The following is a 15,423-nucleotide window of genomic DNA, read 5'->3' as shown; positions in this document are numbered from 1 at the left end:
AGGGTCCAGTGGTCAGTAAGACAGTTCCTTAGTCACAGTTCTATTGCTGTGATGAGACACCATGACCAAGGCAACTCTTTGAAAAGAAACAATTTAATTGGAGGTTTGCTTATAGTTTCAGAGGGTTAGTCCATGATCATCATGGCAGGAAGCATGGCACTGGAGTAGTAGCTGAGAGCTTTGTATTCTGATCCACAGGCAGCAGGCAGAGAAAGAGATCGGGCCCGATGGGGGCTTTTTGAAACTTCAGAGCCCACCCCCAGTGACATACTCCTCCAACAAAGCCACACCTACTGTAACAAGGCCATACCTCCTAATCCTTCCAAATAGTTCATTAGCTGGAGACTAAGCATTCAAACATATAAGACTTTCGGGGGGCACTCTCATTCAAACCAACACAGACCATTAATGTCTTTCCCCCCATTCAACCTGTATATAACCTACAGAACTGTCAATGCTAGCCATTAGGGAGGAAGATTCTTGGCTATTTCCAGATTGATTTCTCTTTGTACTGCATTCAAAATGTGTGGTGTCCATAGCAGTAGGGTCTTATGCTCTAGTTAAGGTTGACAACCAACCATGTTGATAATAGCCTGTCCTGTCTTGGAAGCCTTTGGGGCTTCCCTGATCAGTAACATGTAGGTAGGTGTACCATACTTGGTACTGAAGTTAACATATACTAACCATTTCTGCATTGTCAAGCAGTGCAGGGTACCATTGTTCCAATCCTTTTTTAAAAATCATTTTTATTAGCTTATAAATTAGGGGTTTTCCATAAGGATTTTTTTATACATCCTTGGTTTTGGTTATTCCATTCCCCACTTCTTTCTTTCCTATCCCTGGGTAAGCTTTTAACCCCCAATGTTCTCCCCTCTACTACTGTCCCCTTCCCCCCAATAAACTGCCTACTTCCAATTCAGTCTCTTTCTGGTTTCTTGGCCTCTGCATACTCCTAAGTTCAACACACAGATCTAAAAATTTGAAGCTAGGATCAGCATATGAGAGTGAGCATGTGGTGTTTGTTTTCCTGGACCTAAATTATCTCACTAGTGTGATATTTTCCAGGTCCACCTATTTTCCTGCAAATTTTATTTTATTTTTTTTTTTATAGCTGTGTATGTGGACTACAGTTTCCCTATCCATTCATCAATGGATGGTCACCTAGGCTGATTCCTTTTCTAGCTATTGGGAATAAAATTGCAGTGAACACGGATGTGTCACTGTACTAAGATGTGGAGTCCTTTGCGTATGTACAGAAGTGCTACACCTGGGTCATAGGGTAGTTCTAGTTCAGCTTCTTGAGGAACTTTGATGCTATAACATGCCTCCTTGAAGAGCAAGCACAAAAGGTGTTCAGGAGAGAATTGTATGCTGAGGTTGTTAAAGCTGTGTGCCGAGATGAGCCTTCTGTGTAGGCATATGCTAGTTTTGCTGTCCCTCAGGAAACTGCAAGTTATGCATGCTGCATGATGAGTATTAGAGATATAGATGGTATTGAATTACAGTGTACAGGATCTTCTCATCCATTGTGACTATAGCAACATCTGCCCTGAGGAAGGAGGAACAACTACTTCAATGAATCCTCCATTTTCCCAGTGTAAGGGGGAGCACATGTGTAATGGCTTTTCCCTTGTCACGTAGCCAGTAACTTAAGCTAGGATTTGAAGCAGGGAGACTAGTTAGTTTGCAGACTGTTTCCCTGGTCTGGCCGAGAGATCAGTGCATGAATTAGATGAGAGGACAGACGTAGGGAAATGTGGTTGGACTGAAGGTATATTTTGAAAGTAGAAGTTTTTGCTAATGAAGGATTTGAGAAAAAATGTCATGTCAAGTTTTGGTCTAAACGATGTATAGATAGTTGTGTTATGTTCTACAGAGCGCTTGCGTGCTGTTTGAGAGGTGCAGGAGATGAAAAGCCAGTCCTTCAGCACCAAGCCTGTTTTTAGCACTGGAGTCCTTTCTTCCTGATGTGGTGAACTTGATTCCAGAGACTAAAATGTGTTGTCTGTTTAACCAGGTTAGGACATGACTTGATAAATTGTAGGAACTCAACGTATATGTGTTGATTGGGCATAATGATTCATAAATAAATTCTGATCTGGAGATGAAAAACTATTTCTGTCTATTATGGTTGAGAAAAATTATTACTGTTCAAACAAAAATAAAAGGAAATGTGCTAGAAACAAGATTTATTATTTTTTGCTGCTAATTGGACTTATATTTTGTAGGTGGCACATTTTTACAATTCCATTGATCAACAAATGATTCAGAGTCAGAGGCCAATGATGCTTCAGTCTGCCTTAGCATTTGAACAGATAATTAAGGTAAGTGAGATCACCATGCTTTATGATATCGTTGGGTGGGTTCTCAGTTTTCAGTCCACCAGCAGCCACTGTGCAAGCTTGATCATTCTGTCTCCAATGATTTCCTTCGTTCTTAGTGAGTAATGCTCCACTGTAGATTTAAGTAATTATAATGCTTTACTTAGTTTGGTATTGATTTTGAAGAGCTACATTAATATATATCATCTACAGCTTACATACTATTGTATTCTTTTCCACTAAGTTTGAGATCCTGGTATACAGAGTTTTTTTTTTTAGACAATCTTCAGATTTTATAACTGAGTTGTTTATTTTCTTGTTTATTTAAATGTCCATACACAGGAAATTGGAAAAACTCACAATAGGTTTCAAACTACATGGTACTCTGTGACAGCAAACATTTTGAAATTTATACTTTTTAAAAAGATTTATTTATTTATTATATGTACAGTGTTCTGCCTGCATGTAAGCCTACATGTCAAAAGAGGGCACCAGATCTCTTTATAGATGGTTGTAAGTCATCATGTGGTTGCTGGGAATTGAACTCAGGACCTCAGGACCTCTGAGCCATCTTTCCAGCCTGAAATTTATACTGTTAATCTTTGTAGAGATCAGTGTTAAAAATTGGGCTTATAACATAAAATGAAACCTTTTTGGAAAAAGAAATATATCTGAATACTATTGTTTATTGTATTGTAGAATTCAAAGGCAGGAAGTGGAGGCAAGTCACAGATTACTTGGGACAACCCTAAAGAATTAGAAGGCTACATCCAGAAACTCCAAAATGCTGCTGAGCGACTTGCCACTGAAAACAGAAAGTTGAGAAAGTGGCACACTACATTTTGTGAAAAGGTATATTTTATTTATAGACTTTATCATACTATGCCTAGAATGAATAAAAATAATAGTATATAACTGCATTTTTTTTCTTTTGAAGTAATTTGAGATCTAAAGCTACAGAACTACACAGTTAGTTTCCCTTCATCTGACTGCTGCTACTAACAATTCACCTAGCCAGAGTACAGATGTCAGTCCCAGGAGACCAGCCTTTGCGGCTTGCACCTTTCCCCACAAATTCTGTCCTGGCTAAGGACAGAACCCTGCTTTCCTCTTTGCATCCAGTAGTTGAGTGTGTGTGGTTCTCTCCTCATGAGCTTGCTGCTTCCCGTGTAGTGTTGGCTGTAACAGTACCGAAGTGATGGTTTGCCCTTCTCAGTGCATCCGTCAGGTATTGACAAGTCACTCGATTAGATGGCTGAGTCACTGGAAAGTTACTGTCTCCCCAACAGGTGGTCATTCTTATGAACATTGATCTGCTTCGGCAGCAGCAGCGTTGGAAGGACGGGCTGCAGGAACTGAGAACTGGCTTAGCAAGCGTGGCAGCGCAGGTGCGTGAGTTGCGCCCTTCGCGGTGCCATCTTTTGGGAGTCTGGATGCATCTGTGTACCCCTAACAGATACAGACTTCTCTGACTGACTCACATGCAAATGCCATAAATCCCAGGGAATTCGTGCCTGTGCCAAGGGAGCTTCTGTGTGTTTCACACGGTGCTATGACCCTGTGTAGTCTGCCGTTCTCCTGACTTGGTGCTTATGGATACGCTGTTTGCTCTTCTTTCAAGACTGTAACATCTGCAGAGTACAAATTAGGTTCAAACCAAAGTCTGTGTGAAGGAACTTTCAGGATTCTTTTTCGTTTCAGGGCACATTTTCATGTAGCTAGGCTCTGAGTCAGCTGTTTTCTATATTTTCTAGTTCTCAGAGTTAAAGAAAAAGCCCAAAGTGTTAGAATAGATGTCTTCATGCTTTATGAAAGCAAACAGCAATATCAAACAGAAGCCAACTATTTTGAGCAATTTAAGTTTCTTGTTTTTAAAATATTTAATGAATTATTTAGAGACTAGGAAATGAAGAGTGATACTTTGTTAAGAACTTTAAAAAATACAAAAGAATCCACAAAATAGAGCACTGTAAAACCAGCTTCAAATAAAAACATAATGTTGGCTTGTGTTTTTAATTTTAGTGAGCCTCTGTGTAATATTTATACTGTGAAATTTTCATGTTGAATATTTCATAATCCATCTTACTAAAAGTGGCAATTAGAGTTGCATATTTTAAGATATTTAAAATGAGTTTCAATCTGTTAAATGTACTTTATGTAGCTTGAAAATCATAAGTTAAAAAAAATCATTGTGTGCCAGTTTTCAAATTGAAAAGGTGAATGCCATTTCAGGGGTTCCAAGCCAGTGACATGCATGCCTGGAGGCAACACTGGAACCACCAGCTCTACAAGGCTCTGGAGCACCAGTATCAGATGGGCCTGGAAGCCCTGAACGAGAACCTGCCAGAAATAAGCATAGACTTAACCTACAAGTGAGATGCTTAGAAATCCCAATGTTATTTTTTTTGAGTTAAATCTTTGTAATAATTTATATCTTAAATAATATAATTTTAGAAGATTTAAAATGCCATCCCTACTGTCTTTTCAGACAGGGAAGGTTACAATTTAGGCCTCCTTTTGAAGAAATCCGGGCTAAATATTACAGAGAAATGAAGAGGTTCATCGGCATCCCCAATCAGTTTAAGGGAGTGGGCGAGGCTGGAGACGAGTCAATCTTTTCTGTGATGATTGATAGAAATGCAAGTGGATTTCTGACTATTTACAGCAAAGCAGAAGATCTGTTTAGAAGGCTGTCAGCTGTTTTACATCAACATAAGGTACAGAGCATGTAAACTTCTCCCCTGGTCATAAATGTTACTGATTTAGTAAGTGTACAAATAATGTTTTCTCTGTGTGAAATGAACTTAAAGTGTGTAAACCAGGGAGGCAGTTTTATAGACTCTCATCCTAGGTTTATGCTGCGAAGGGAATTAAGTGATGGCCAGTTTTATCTTGATGAAGTTCGGGAAGCTAGCTCTGTTTTCTTTTAAATCAACTTGCAGTGTGATGTGACATTTGCATCAGTTTTAATTTTGAAGACGTATTTTGAGAGAGGGTGTTCAAATGCTAATTTAATTCCAGAGATTTTTTTTTTTTTTTTTTTTTTTTTTTTCTGAGACAGGGTTTCTCTGTGTAGCTTTGTGCCTTTCCTGGATCTTGCTCTGTAGACCAGGCTGGACTTGAACTCACAAAGATCCGCCTGCCTCTGCCTCCCGAGTGCTGGGATTAAAGGCGTGTGCCACCACTGCCTGGCTAATTCCTAGATTTCTGAGAAATCTGCTACTAGGCAGTTTTGTTTTTGTGGGAATGTAGAATGTGCTTGCACAAGCCTAGGTGGTATTCATCTGGGCTGTGTAGTTTAGACACCACAGTGTATGCCTCCTGTTCCTGTTTAAAATGTCACTCTGATGTGATGATTCATTGTGACTATTTCTGAGTATGATACTACCCAACTCCAAATACAAACTCTCACCTCAGTACTTATTTGTGCTGGACAAGAGTCATAGGTCAGGCTGGGTGTGGTGGCACACGCCTCTAATCCAAGCACTCAGGAGGCAGAGACAGAGGCAGGTGGATCTGTGTGAGTTTGAGGCCAGCCTGGTATGAAAGTGAGTTCCAAGACAGGTTCTAAAGCTACACAGAGAAATCCTGTCTCGAAAAACCAAAATTAAAAAAAGAGTCATAGGTCAGAAATCTGATCGGTTCCTCAGCTGCTCTTGCACTATAGATGTCTGTGTTTTAGATTTTTAGATTGGTAGTAGACTGGATACTTGTAGATCTGTAAGTTGTACATCGTAGAAGTGATTGTACCCTTGAATTATGTGTGTGTATATATATATATATATTAATCTTAGAAGAGATTCTAAAATGGTTTATTTTCTGCACTTTGTTGCTCTTAATCAGTGAGTCCTGCTCTTTCAGTATCAGCTTATGGGTTCCCTTTCACTAATACAGTTTTCCTTCTTTAAGTAGGAATGGGTTGTAATTGGACAAGTTGATATGGAAGCTCTGGTTGAAAAGCACCTTTTTACTGTGCATGATTGGGAGAAAAATTTTAAAGCACTGAAAATAAAAGGGAAAGAAGTTGAACGGCTCCCCAGGTAGGAGAAGTGGATGTGTGCGTGCAACAGGCAGAGTGCCTCTGCGAGAGGGACCTTCATCCAGGGGGCTTAGCTGCTCCTGTAGATCCAGCTATGGTCTGGGTAGGCCAGTGTGGGGAGGGCTGGAGAGAGGGCTGCCGTCTAGGGACTGTTTGCTGGGACCTGGTTGGGAAGAGCGGATTAGAGCAGAGGCTGCATTCAGCTGTAGGATGAGGAGCGACATTTAACACAGTCAAGCAGAGAGCCTTCCAGAGAACATAAAGCTAATGGAATCTGACTCCAGCTTTGACTCTGCCGCTTCTCTTCAGAAGGGCCTGGGAGGCATGGCGCATGGGGACACACCTAGGTACTGTCGTGATGTAAACACAAGTGTCTGGGGAATTTCCTGACCCAGCTTCTGTGTGCCTCTGCTACCTGAATCTCCAGCTGCTGAAGTGTTTTTGACAGTGAATTCCACGAGACTGAACATGTCACTTATGAAAGACAGCATCCATCACCCTTATTAACTCAGTTTTTCTTTTAGTAACTGGTGAGCACTGATAACACAAAGAACTTTGCATAAATATGGGCAAGAAGAAGAGATACCTGAGAACAAAGTGCTTACTCTGGTAGTGAACCAAGTGTGTTTTGATGAGGAAGTCATGTCTGCTGAGGGGCTTAGTGAGTGGGTTTTGTCGTTAGGTGGCTCAACAGTTGCATGACTTTGGTTCATTAAAAGTATGAACCTCAATTTCTTCCACTTTCAAAATATTTGCAAGGGAAGTGATACTTTTAAGGATTATGTGGAGTAATTTACATATATATTACTGATATAGATTATGTTTTCAAAAGTTGTTAATAGTTTTTAACTATTGTTAATACTGAATGGAATATATTCTGTGTTAGACATTGAACTAAGTATAGGGATTCGGAAGGTATTGGCCCCCTGTCCCAATTTGGGACAAAGTCAGGGATAGTTTTGTTAGGATATTAACAAGCCTGAGATTTTGAGATGTAAAAATAGTTACCTATCACATCTGTCTACCTGCTTACCTACCTGTTTATTTTTATGGTACAGAGGACTGAACCCAGCACCTTGTATATGCTAGGCCATTGCTCTATGCCTGAACTGCAGTCCAGCCATTTTTATTTTTTAAACAGGTTCTCATTAAACCATACAGCCTGGAGTTAACTGTCCTCCTGCCTTACGCTCTTGAGTACCTGGAACTATAAGTGTGTGCCACCAGTACCATGATTTAATATAGTGAGCTTGTTTCTAAGTTTTCACAGTTAATAGTTTGATAATGCATTGGCATTTGGCTTAAACATTTCCTGTGGACTGGATGTGATGGTGTGTATCTATAATTGGGAAGGGAAAGCAAAGGAGGACAAAGAGTTTAGAGCTGTTTTAGCTATTGAGGGAATTTAAAGCTAGCCTGGCTATGTGAGACTAAGAAGAAAAAATTCTTTTAATTTTTTGAGATTATATATCTATATCTATATATATTATAATTTGATTTAATTTTACTTATCAGCCACGGATTCCCCGGTCCTTCCTCCTTCCGGCTCCCCCCAGCCCACCCCCTATTTCCATCTCCTCCAGGGCAAGGACTCCCCTGGGGATTCAGCTCAACCTGGTAGATTCAGTCCAGGCAGGTCCAGTCCCCTACTCCCAGGCTGAGCAAAGTGTCCCAGCACAGGCCCCAGGTTCCAAACAGCCAGCTTATGCACTAAGGACAGGTCCCTGTCCTACTGTCTGGGGACCTCCTAAACAGTTCAAGCTCATCAACTGTCTCACTTATCCAGAGGGCCTGATCCAGTTCCATGGGGGCTCCTCAGCTTATTGGTTCATAGTTCATGTGTTTCCACTAGTTTGGCTATTTGTCCCTGTGCTTTTTCCAATCTTGGTCTCAACAATTCTCTCTCATACAATCCCTCCTCTTTCTCGCCAATTGGACTCCTGGAGCTCCATCTGGGGCCTGGCTGTGGATCTCTGCATCTGCTTCCATCAGTCACTGGATGAGAGTTCTGTCACGACAGTTAGGGTGTTTGGCCATCCTATCACCAGAGTAGGTCAGCTCGGGCTGTCTCTTGACCATTGCCAGTAGTCTATAGTGGAGATATCTTTGTGGATTTCTAGGGATAATTATGTCATCCCCCTCCTAACTTTCCCATATACCTCTTGTTGCTGTCTTTGAAATTCATGGCCTCCTTTTTTCTTTAATTGTTGTTATGGTATGTGTGTATCTCTAGGTATGTAAGTACAGCCTGCTCAGTCTGTCTAACGTGACTTGGACTTGTGTTTTCAGTGCTGACCATGTGGTATACGTTAACAAGTGGAGTGCTTCTCTCTGGGGAAGACTGTCTCCTGCTCTGTGTTCCTTAGTTACTTGCAGTTCTTTGTGTAGGGCTGAAGCCTCCTGTGCTTTCTGTGTCTCCTTTGGCATGTCTGTCGCTATTGTCCTTATTCAGCTCATATTAGGCAGCCATGGTGAGAATTTATGAGTGTAGCTTCTGACATTACTGGGAGACACAGACTCAGAAAAACTCCCTGGTCCTCTGGCTCTTAGCGTCTCTCAACCCTCTCTTCCTCAGTGGTCCCTGAGCTTTAGGTGTGGGAATTATGTTGTAGATGTGTCCACTGGGACTGGGTTCTACAACTGCATTTTGGCTTTCTGTAGGGGTCTCCTTCCGTTACAAAGAGAAGGTTCCTTGACAAGATGTGAGGATGAAATCTACCCGTAGGCATAAGGACAGATGTTTAGAATGTGGTCAGGATGTACTGGTTTAGTAAAGTGGCAGTGTTCGATCTCTTCCAAGATCTGTCTTAGGAGAAATGCTAAAGGTAGGACATGGTGACACATGCCTCTAATCCCAGCACTGAGGTAGAGATGGGAAGTTCAAGGTCAGCATCACATGAGGATGTCTTGTCTCAAATCAAAACAAACAAGTAAACAAAAAGATTCACATTCTAAATGTAGAATTCATGAGACAAACTATATCTCTTAAAATGATAACTAAAGTGTTCCTCATAAAATTTGATTTTTTTTTAATATTGAGATAGCATAGCCCAGGCTGGCTTTGAACTCTCTTTGTCGTGAGGATGACCACACACTTGTGGTCTTCTTCCCTTCCCTTTCCAAGTGCTGGAGTGGAAGTGTCGCTGTGCCTGGTGTACTTTGAATGCTTTATACTGTCACCAACATTCCTGAAGTTCTCTTTGCCTACAAAGAAAAAAAATTAACTGTTTTTTCCATTTTTGTCATTTTTATGGGTAATTTTATAAAACAGCATTGTTGGCTTTATTGTTTAGTGAATTAATAACCTATATTCATTCTATATTCTGTCTTATATATTTTTTACCCTTATTTACATGTCAGCTGCAAAATAATTAATTTACTTTATAAATATGAAATAAATATATGCTGAAACAATTTGAACTTGTAAATATTTAAATATATTCTATTGCTGGTGCTTCCTTCATAATTTTTAAAAATGGACATATTTCATGATTAAAAAATTAGTACTTTAAGCCAGGTATGGTGATATATGCATATAATCACAGTACTCAGGATGCTGAGGCAGGAGGATTGTAACTTTGAGGCCAGATTGGGAGGCCTTGTCAAACAAACAAACAAACAAACAAACAAATCAGTCAATTAAGCAGGTAAACAAAGAAAATCAGTGTTAAATGGACTTATTCACTGAAAACCTAGGTTGTATATAGAAGAAATTATTTTGGATTAAATCTGTTATGTATGCTCTTAATGGTTATGGTCACACTTGGATTTGTTGAAACAGTTCTAACTCATGATCACCTGATTGGCTCCTCAGTGCTGTCAAGGTGGACTGTCTCAACATCAACTGCAGCCCTGTGAAGACTGTGATTGATGACCTCATCCAGAAGTTATTTGATCTGCTTGTCCTTTCTCTGAAGAAGTCCATCCAGAGTAAAGCCCTGTGTCTCCCTTTTGTGTGTTTAGAGCCATAGTATCTATAATTACAAAGTCTGACTCTCAATTACAGGTTACAATTGAGCTAGGATATCTTCTTAAACGAAATTTACTCAAAATGATAATTTTAAGAAAGTAGGAAAATTCTCATCTTTGAAAAATATAAAAATTTTAGACAGTTTTGTTATTGCAAGTCTAGATAGTATTAATTTGTTGTATGTAATGGAGAAGGATAGTAATTCTGACATAATATTTATTCTTATTTGTCCAAATGGAGAAAAGCATTATTTAGAAGACTGGAAATGTTTCTGATTGTTAGTAAAGATAACTAGGAAGAAATACATTTTCGTTTTTTTTTCCTCAAAATTTTCATCAATTTCTATTTAGATGTGTAGCATGCTTTACCTGTATGTATACCACATGTGCCTGTTGCCCATGGAGATCAGAAAAGCATGTTGTTCCCTTATAACTGGAGTTAGGGATAGTTGTGAGCCTCCCTGTGGGTGCTGGGAACTAAACCCTGCTTCTCTTCAAGAGCAGCCAGTGTTCCTAACTGCTGAGTTATCTCCTGCCCCTTTTCAGAAAAATTTAAGTGTAATGTAAAACAATTTACATCTCTTGGGAAGAAAAATTTGTCTTATTCTTCATTTCAAACTTTTGTTACCTTAAAGCAAATGATAATTGAGAATGTAACATACTTTATGTAGTGATTGCTTCTGAGGCCCTTTGATTTAGCAATCATATAACCATAGCTGAGCATTTTTTTGTAATGATGTATTATCTCTTTCAGCTCATATACATGAAATTGATACATTTGTCACCGAGGCTATGAAGATCTTGACAATTATACCTCAGTCTGTGGAAGAAATAGGTGATACAAATTTACAGTATAGTAACCTGCAGGATCGGAGGCCAGAGGTGAGAATACAAAACAATTATTGTCATCCTTACTTTATAGAGATGTGTAAATTAGGTATTTTATGTGATTATTTAGATCTATGTAATTTTAACATTGTGAAGAGGTTTGTATAATGTGGTCTAACTGGGCAGCTCATGTTTAGACTCGTAGTTGGTGTAATGATCAGTAGTACTTTGTTATCTGAGAGATATTTGCAGCCTTGTTATGGTCTCATGTATTGGGATAGTAGTAGAGTAAGCAATCCATACTCTTGTCTTCAGAACTGGAATCTTAGTGTGCAGAATATGATGTTAGAACAGACTTAGAAGAGATACTCAAGGGAGAGCTCACAGTTAAAGATGGGAGTGAGATGGGCAAAACAGAATCCAGAAGGAGCAAGGCAGCCTTTGCAGGACATTTAAATAATTAAAGTTTTGTTCAGAACAAGAAGGAAGAAACTCTAAATTGTTTATAAACTTTCCAGAAAAGGTAAAAAAAAAAATCATCTTAGTGAGTGCTTTCAGTTTTGTTTTGTGGTTTTTTTTTTTTTTTTTTTTTTTTTTGGTATAATGTACCTTATTTCCCATGTATATGGAGCCACTGTTATGCAGACCTTCATCCTTTCTGGTTCTGGCCTTAGGGCTCTGATCATGAAGGATATTGAACTTTGTTTGCCAAGAACCTGTAGATGTAACCAACCGTCTTATTAAAATAAAAAACACAGAACCAATGTAAAAGAGAAAGCCGAGAGGTCAGAGCTCAGAGCTAAAATCTTACCTCCTGCAGTGCTCCTAGCTTCCCCGAAAAAGAGCTACTTCCTGTGTGTCTGTCTTTAAATAGTCTTTCTGTTCTGCCTTCTCATTGGTTGTAAACCCAAACACATGACTGCCTCATCACTGCCTGTAAGTACCGCCCTCCAGGTCTTAAAGGTGTATGTCTCCAATACTGGCTGTATCTCTGAACACTCAGAGATCTACCTAGCTCTTCTACCAAGTGCTGGGATTAAAGGTGTGCGCCGCCACTGCCGCCGCCGCTGCTGCCACCACCACCACCGCTACGCTCTTGCTATGGCTCTAATAGCTCTGACCCCTGGGCAACTTTATTTATTAACATACAATGAAAATCACATTTCAGTACAAATAAAATACCACCATAAGAGCCTCCTTTGCATCTGTGGAAATGATCATGTCATTTCTGTCTCAAGTCTGTCTGTGTGCTTGTTGGGTTGACACACCCGGGAGGGGGCACCTCAGTTAAAGAACTGCTTCCCCAAGATTGGTCTATGGACTTGTCTGTAGGTCATTGTCTTGATTGTTAATTGATGCAGGAGGGCCCCGCCCACTCTGGGGGATACATCCCTGAGCAGGTGGCCTGGGCAGTATTAGAAAAGTGAGCCAGAAAGCAGTGTTCTCCATGGCCTCTGCTTAGGTCTCCGCATTAAGCACCCGCTATGACTTCCCTAGGCAATGGGCTGTCTATTGGAAATGTTAGATGAGATAAATCCTCTTAAGCCATCCCTGCAACTCTGGAATGAAACCTAGCTTAATTATGGTGTATAATTAAAAGTGATGCTGTTGAATTCAGTTCGCAGGTATTTTCCTGAGAATTTCTGTGTCTATGCTCATCAGAGAAATTAGTCATATGTTTCTTTTTCTCTTATGTCTTTATCTGGTTTGGCAGCAGACACACCTTTATTTATTTATTTATTCATCATTTGTTTATTTATTTTAAAGACATGGGTGGTTTCTTATCATTCACAGTAGACTTGAGTTCACTGTGTAGTGGAGTATGACCTTGAATTTCTGGTTCTCCCAATTATTTTTTCATCCCTTTTAACTTCTGACATTATAGTATGTTTGTTACACCTAATAATAAGCATCAGAAAACTTATAGTTGGGACTTTAACAAATTATTTAAAAACAAAAACCATTTAAAATTTTATTTCATTTTAAATTAAAAATCATGAAATAACAATCAAAGTAATGAAATCTTGAGGGACTGATAAAATCATCCGTTGCTTCTTTTAACCCTCAGGTTTTGCCCTTGTTTCAACAAGCCGAAGACAAAAACAAGCTTTTGCGAACTGTATCAGGCAGTGGGGTGGAGACCGTCAGCAATCTGAGAGCCAAGTGGGACAAATTTGAGTTGATGATGGAAAGCCACCAACTTATGATTAAAGATCAGGTGAGAGCTGTAGCTGATCTCTGAGTGTTGCCTGCATGTGTTTCAGTGTGGCCTGGCCTTAGGAGGTCAGTGTTGCTGTTGGAGTTGACTCCTCAGTCCTTTTTATAATGTCTCCATGCTTTATATAAATGACAGTTTCACAGGAGTGTCTTCTTGATAATGTTTCTCTGCAAGCTGAAATGACATCTCTGTGCTGTACTTTTGTCTGAGGCCCACATTTGTTGAATTAAGTGCCTGCCATCTTGAAGATGTTGTCTAGGGTATTTTATTGTCCACTTACTCCTTAGTGGGAAAGAGAGAGAAGGAGAGGGTGCCATCTTGCTTCTCAGGCACAGTCTGAGGCTGCACACACCTGTCTGTACTCCATATCTTGTTGACTGGCTAGTCTTAGCTCACAGCTGCAGAAGACCGAGAGATAGCCTCCTTAGTTAAGAATGGGTGTGCAGATAGAACATCAGGCTTTGGATTTGTTTTTATTTTTTATTTTATATGTGTGGATGATTTGCCTGCATGTGTGTCTGTGTGCCTGGTCCTTCCAGAGGCCCAGAGAGGGTGTTTGATCCACTGGAACGGAAGTTACAGAGGATTGTGAGCCACTATATAGGTGCTAGGAATCCTAGGTTCTTAGGAAGAGCAGCCATCCCTCCAGCCCTGAACTGTTTTAAAAATTGTGTCACTTTTGTTAATAATTGTAGGTATGCTTTGAACTTAAGAATTGTTAGTGTTTATAGCTGACACTTATTTCTCATTACTATATATTTATATTCTAATGTTTTTTTACTAGATTATTTTATTATAGTTGGAATTGACAAGATAAAAAGTCTTTCAGTATTGACATTTTCCTCACATTTAAATGAAAATGCTAAAAATGAAAATGTGAAAACTGGGAACTGCTAAACTACTTGAACTCTGGCTTACAGATTGAAGTGATGAAAGGAAACGTGAAGTCACGCCTTCAGATCTATTACCAAGAACTGGAGAAGTTTAAAGCTCGATGGGATCAGCTGAAACCTGGTGATGATATTATTGAAACTGGCCAACAAAATACTCTGGATCAAAGTGCAAAGTCTATAAAGGAGAAAAAAATTGAGTTTGATGACCTTGAAGTCATAAGAAAAAAGCTAGTGTAAGTTTATTTTGTTTTGTTTTGTTCTTAATTCATGATGCTTAGTTTGAAAAACATTTTATGTTTGTACTTGGCTTCCTAGCTGTAACTATAACTGTCATTTAATACCTTTCTTCATAAACTTCAGAAAATTTAAGACGACAAACAAGCTGTTATACCCTTGCATTCTTAGGAGCTGTGGTTGTAAGATAAATTTTAAAAAAGACTCATGAGAGATTAGAACATTAAATTTGCTTATATATTAATTTCAGAGGCTGTAATATTGTTTTGATCTCATCCTATTTAAAAATGAAATATTTAATTTTAAGAAAAATACTGCTCACACCTCTTTCAAAAATGAATCGGGTGTTGGGGAGATGAGCGTTTTTACAAGCATGGGGATGTGTTTGAATCCTCAGCTCTCCCGCAGAGGTGGGGTGTGATCTGCGCATCTGTAGCCCCAGTGCTCATAGCATTTAGGCAAGGATGCTGCTCGGGCTGCTGACTGTCCAGCCTGTTCATAAAACAACCAGGAGTCCAGGTGCAGTGCAAGAAGAATAGAAAGTTGTAGAAGAGGATGTCTGACATACCTCTCTGGTCTACACACACACACACACACACACACACACACACACACACATACACACACACACACAAACATATGCATCTAGTCAAATAAGTAATAAGATATATAGGAAAAATGTTGCTGACTCATTTTGTTGGTCACAGCAATTGGTTTGTGCAGTGTTTTACATATGGCCTATGTGGATAAATGTTGAGTGTGTAGACATTTTCTATCACACCTATTAAATGGTAGTATGATTATTAGATTAAGAATGTCCTGTAGTCAACAGAGAAGATATTTTATTAGATTAGTCCATAAACGTATAAAGCAAACATTTACATATATATTATAAACATAAAAATATCTTTACATGTACTG

At 39.3% G+C, this 15,423-nt stretch overlaps 1 protein-coding gene across 4 annotated transcripts in view; it reads left to right on the top strand.

Annotated features, from left to right (window-relative positions):
* Dync2h1 (dynein cytoplasmic 2 heavy chain 1) overlaps positions 1–15,423 on the top strand; it is a 237,405-nt gene that overhangs the window by 15,412 nt on the left and 206,570 nt on the right. For all 4 annotated transcript variants that reach the window (XR_013052597.1, XM_016002328.3, XM_006983760.4 and 1 more), the window contains exons 13-22: positions 2,229–2,324; positions 3,021–3,173; positions 3,611–3,709; positions 4,554–4,693; positions 4,810–5,038; positions 6,234–6,361; positions 10,175–10,290; positions 11,084–11,211; positions 13,226–13,375; positions 14,296–14,501. Coding sequence is in view for 3 of the 4 variants with exons in the window: in XM_016002328.3 (XP_015857814.2) it covers positions 2,229–2,324; positions 3,021–3,173; positions 3,611–3,709; positions 4,554–4,693; positions 4,810–5,038; positions 6,234–6,361; positions 10,175–10,290; positions 11,084–11,211; positions 13,226–13,375; positions 14,296–14,501 (1,445 nt within the window). In the remaining variant the exon portion in view is untranslated. The remainder of the gene's footprint in view (positions 1–2,228; positions 2,325–3,020; positions 3,174–3,610; positions 3,710–4,553; positions 4,694–4,809; positions 5,039–6,233; positions 6,362–10,174; positions 10,291–11,083; positions 11,212–13,225; positions 13,376–14,295; positions 14,502–15,423) is intronic.

This window comes from Peromyscus maniculatus, chromosome 7, assembly GCF_049852395.1.
Source record: "Peromyscus maniculatus bairdii isolate BWxNUB_F1_BW_parent chromosome 7, HU_Pman_BW_mat_3.1, whole genome shotgun sequence".
Taxonomy (NCBI): domain Eukaryota; kingdom Metazoa; phylum Chordata; class Mammalia; order Rodentia; family Cricetidae; genus Peromyscus; species Peromyscus maniculatus.
The sequence above is the reverse complement of the archived record's forward strand: the minus strand, read 5'-3'. Positions and strand labels throughout refer to the sequence as shown.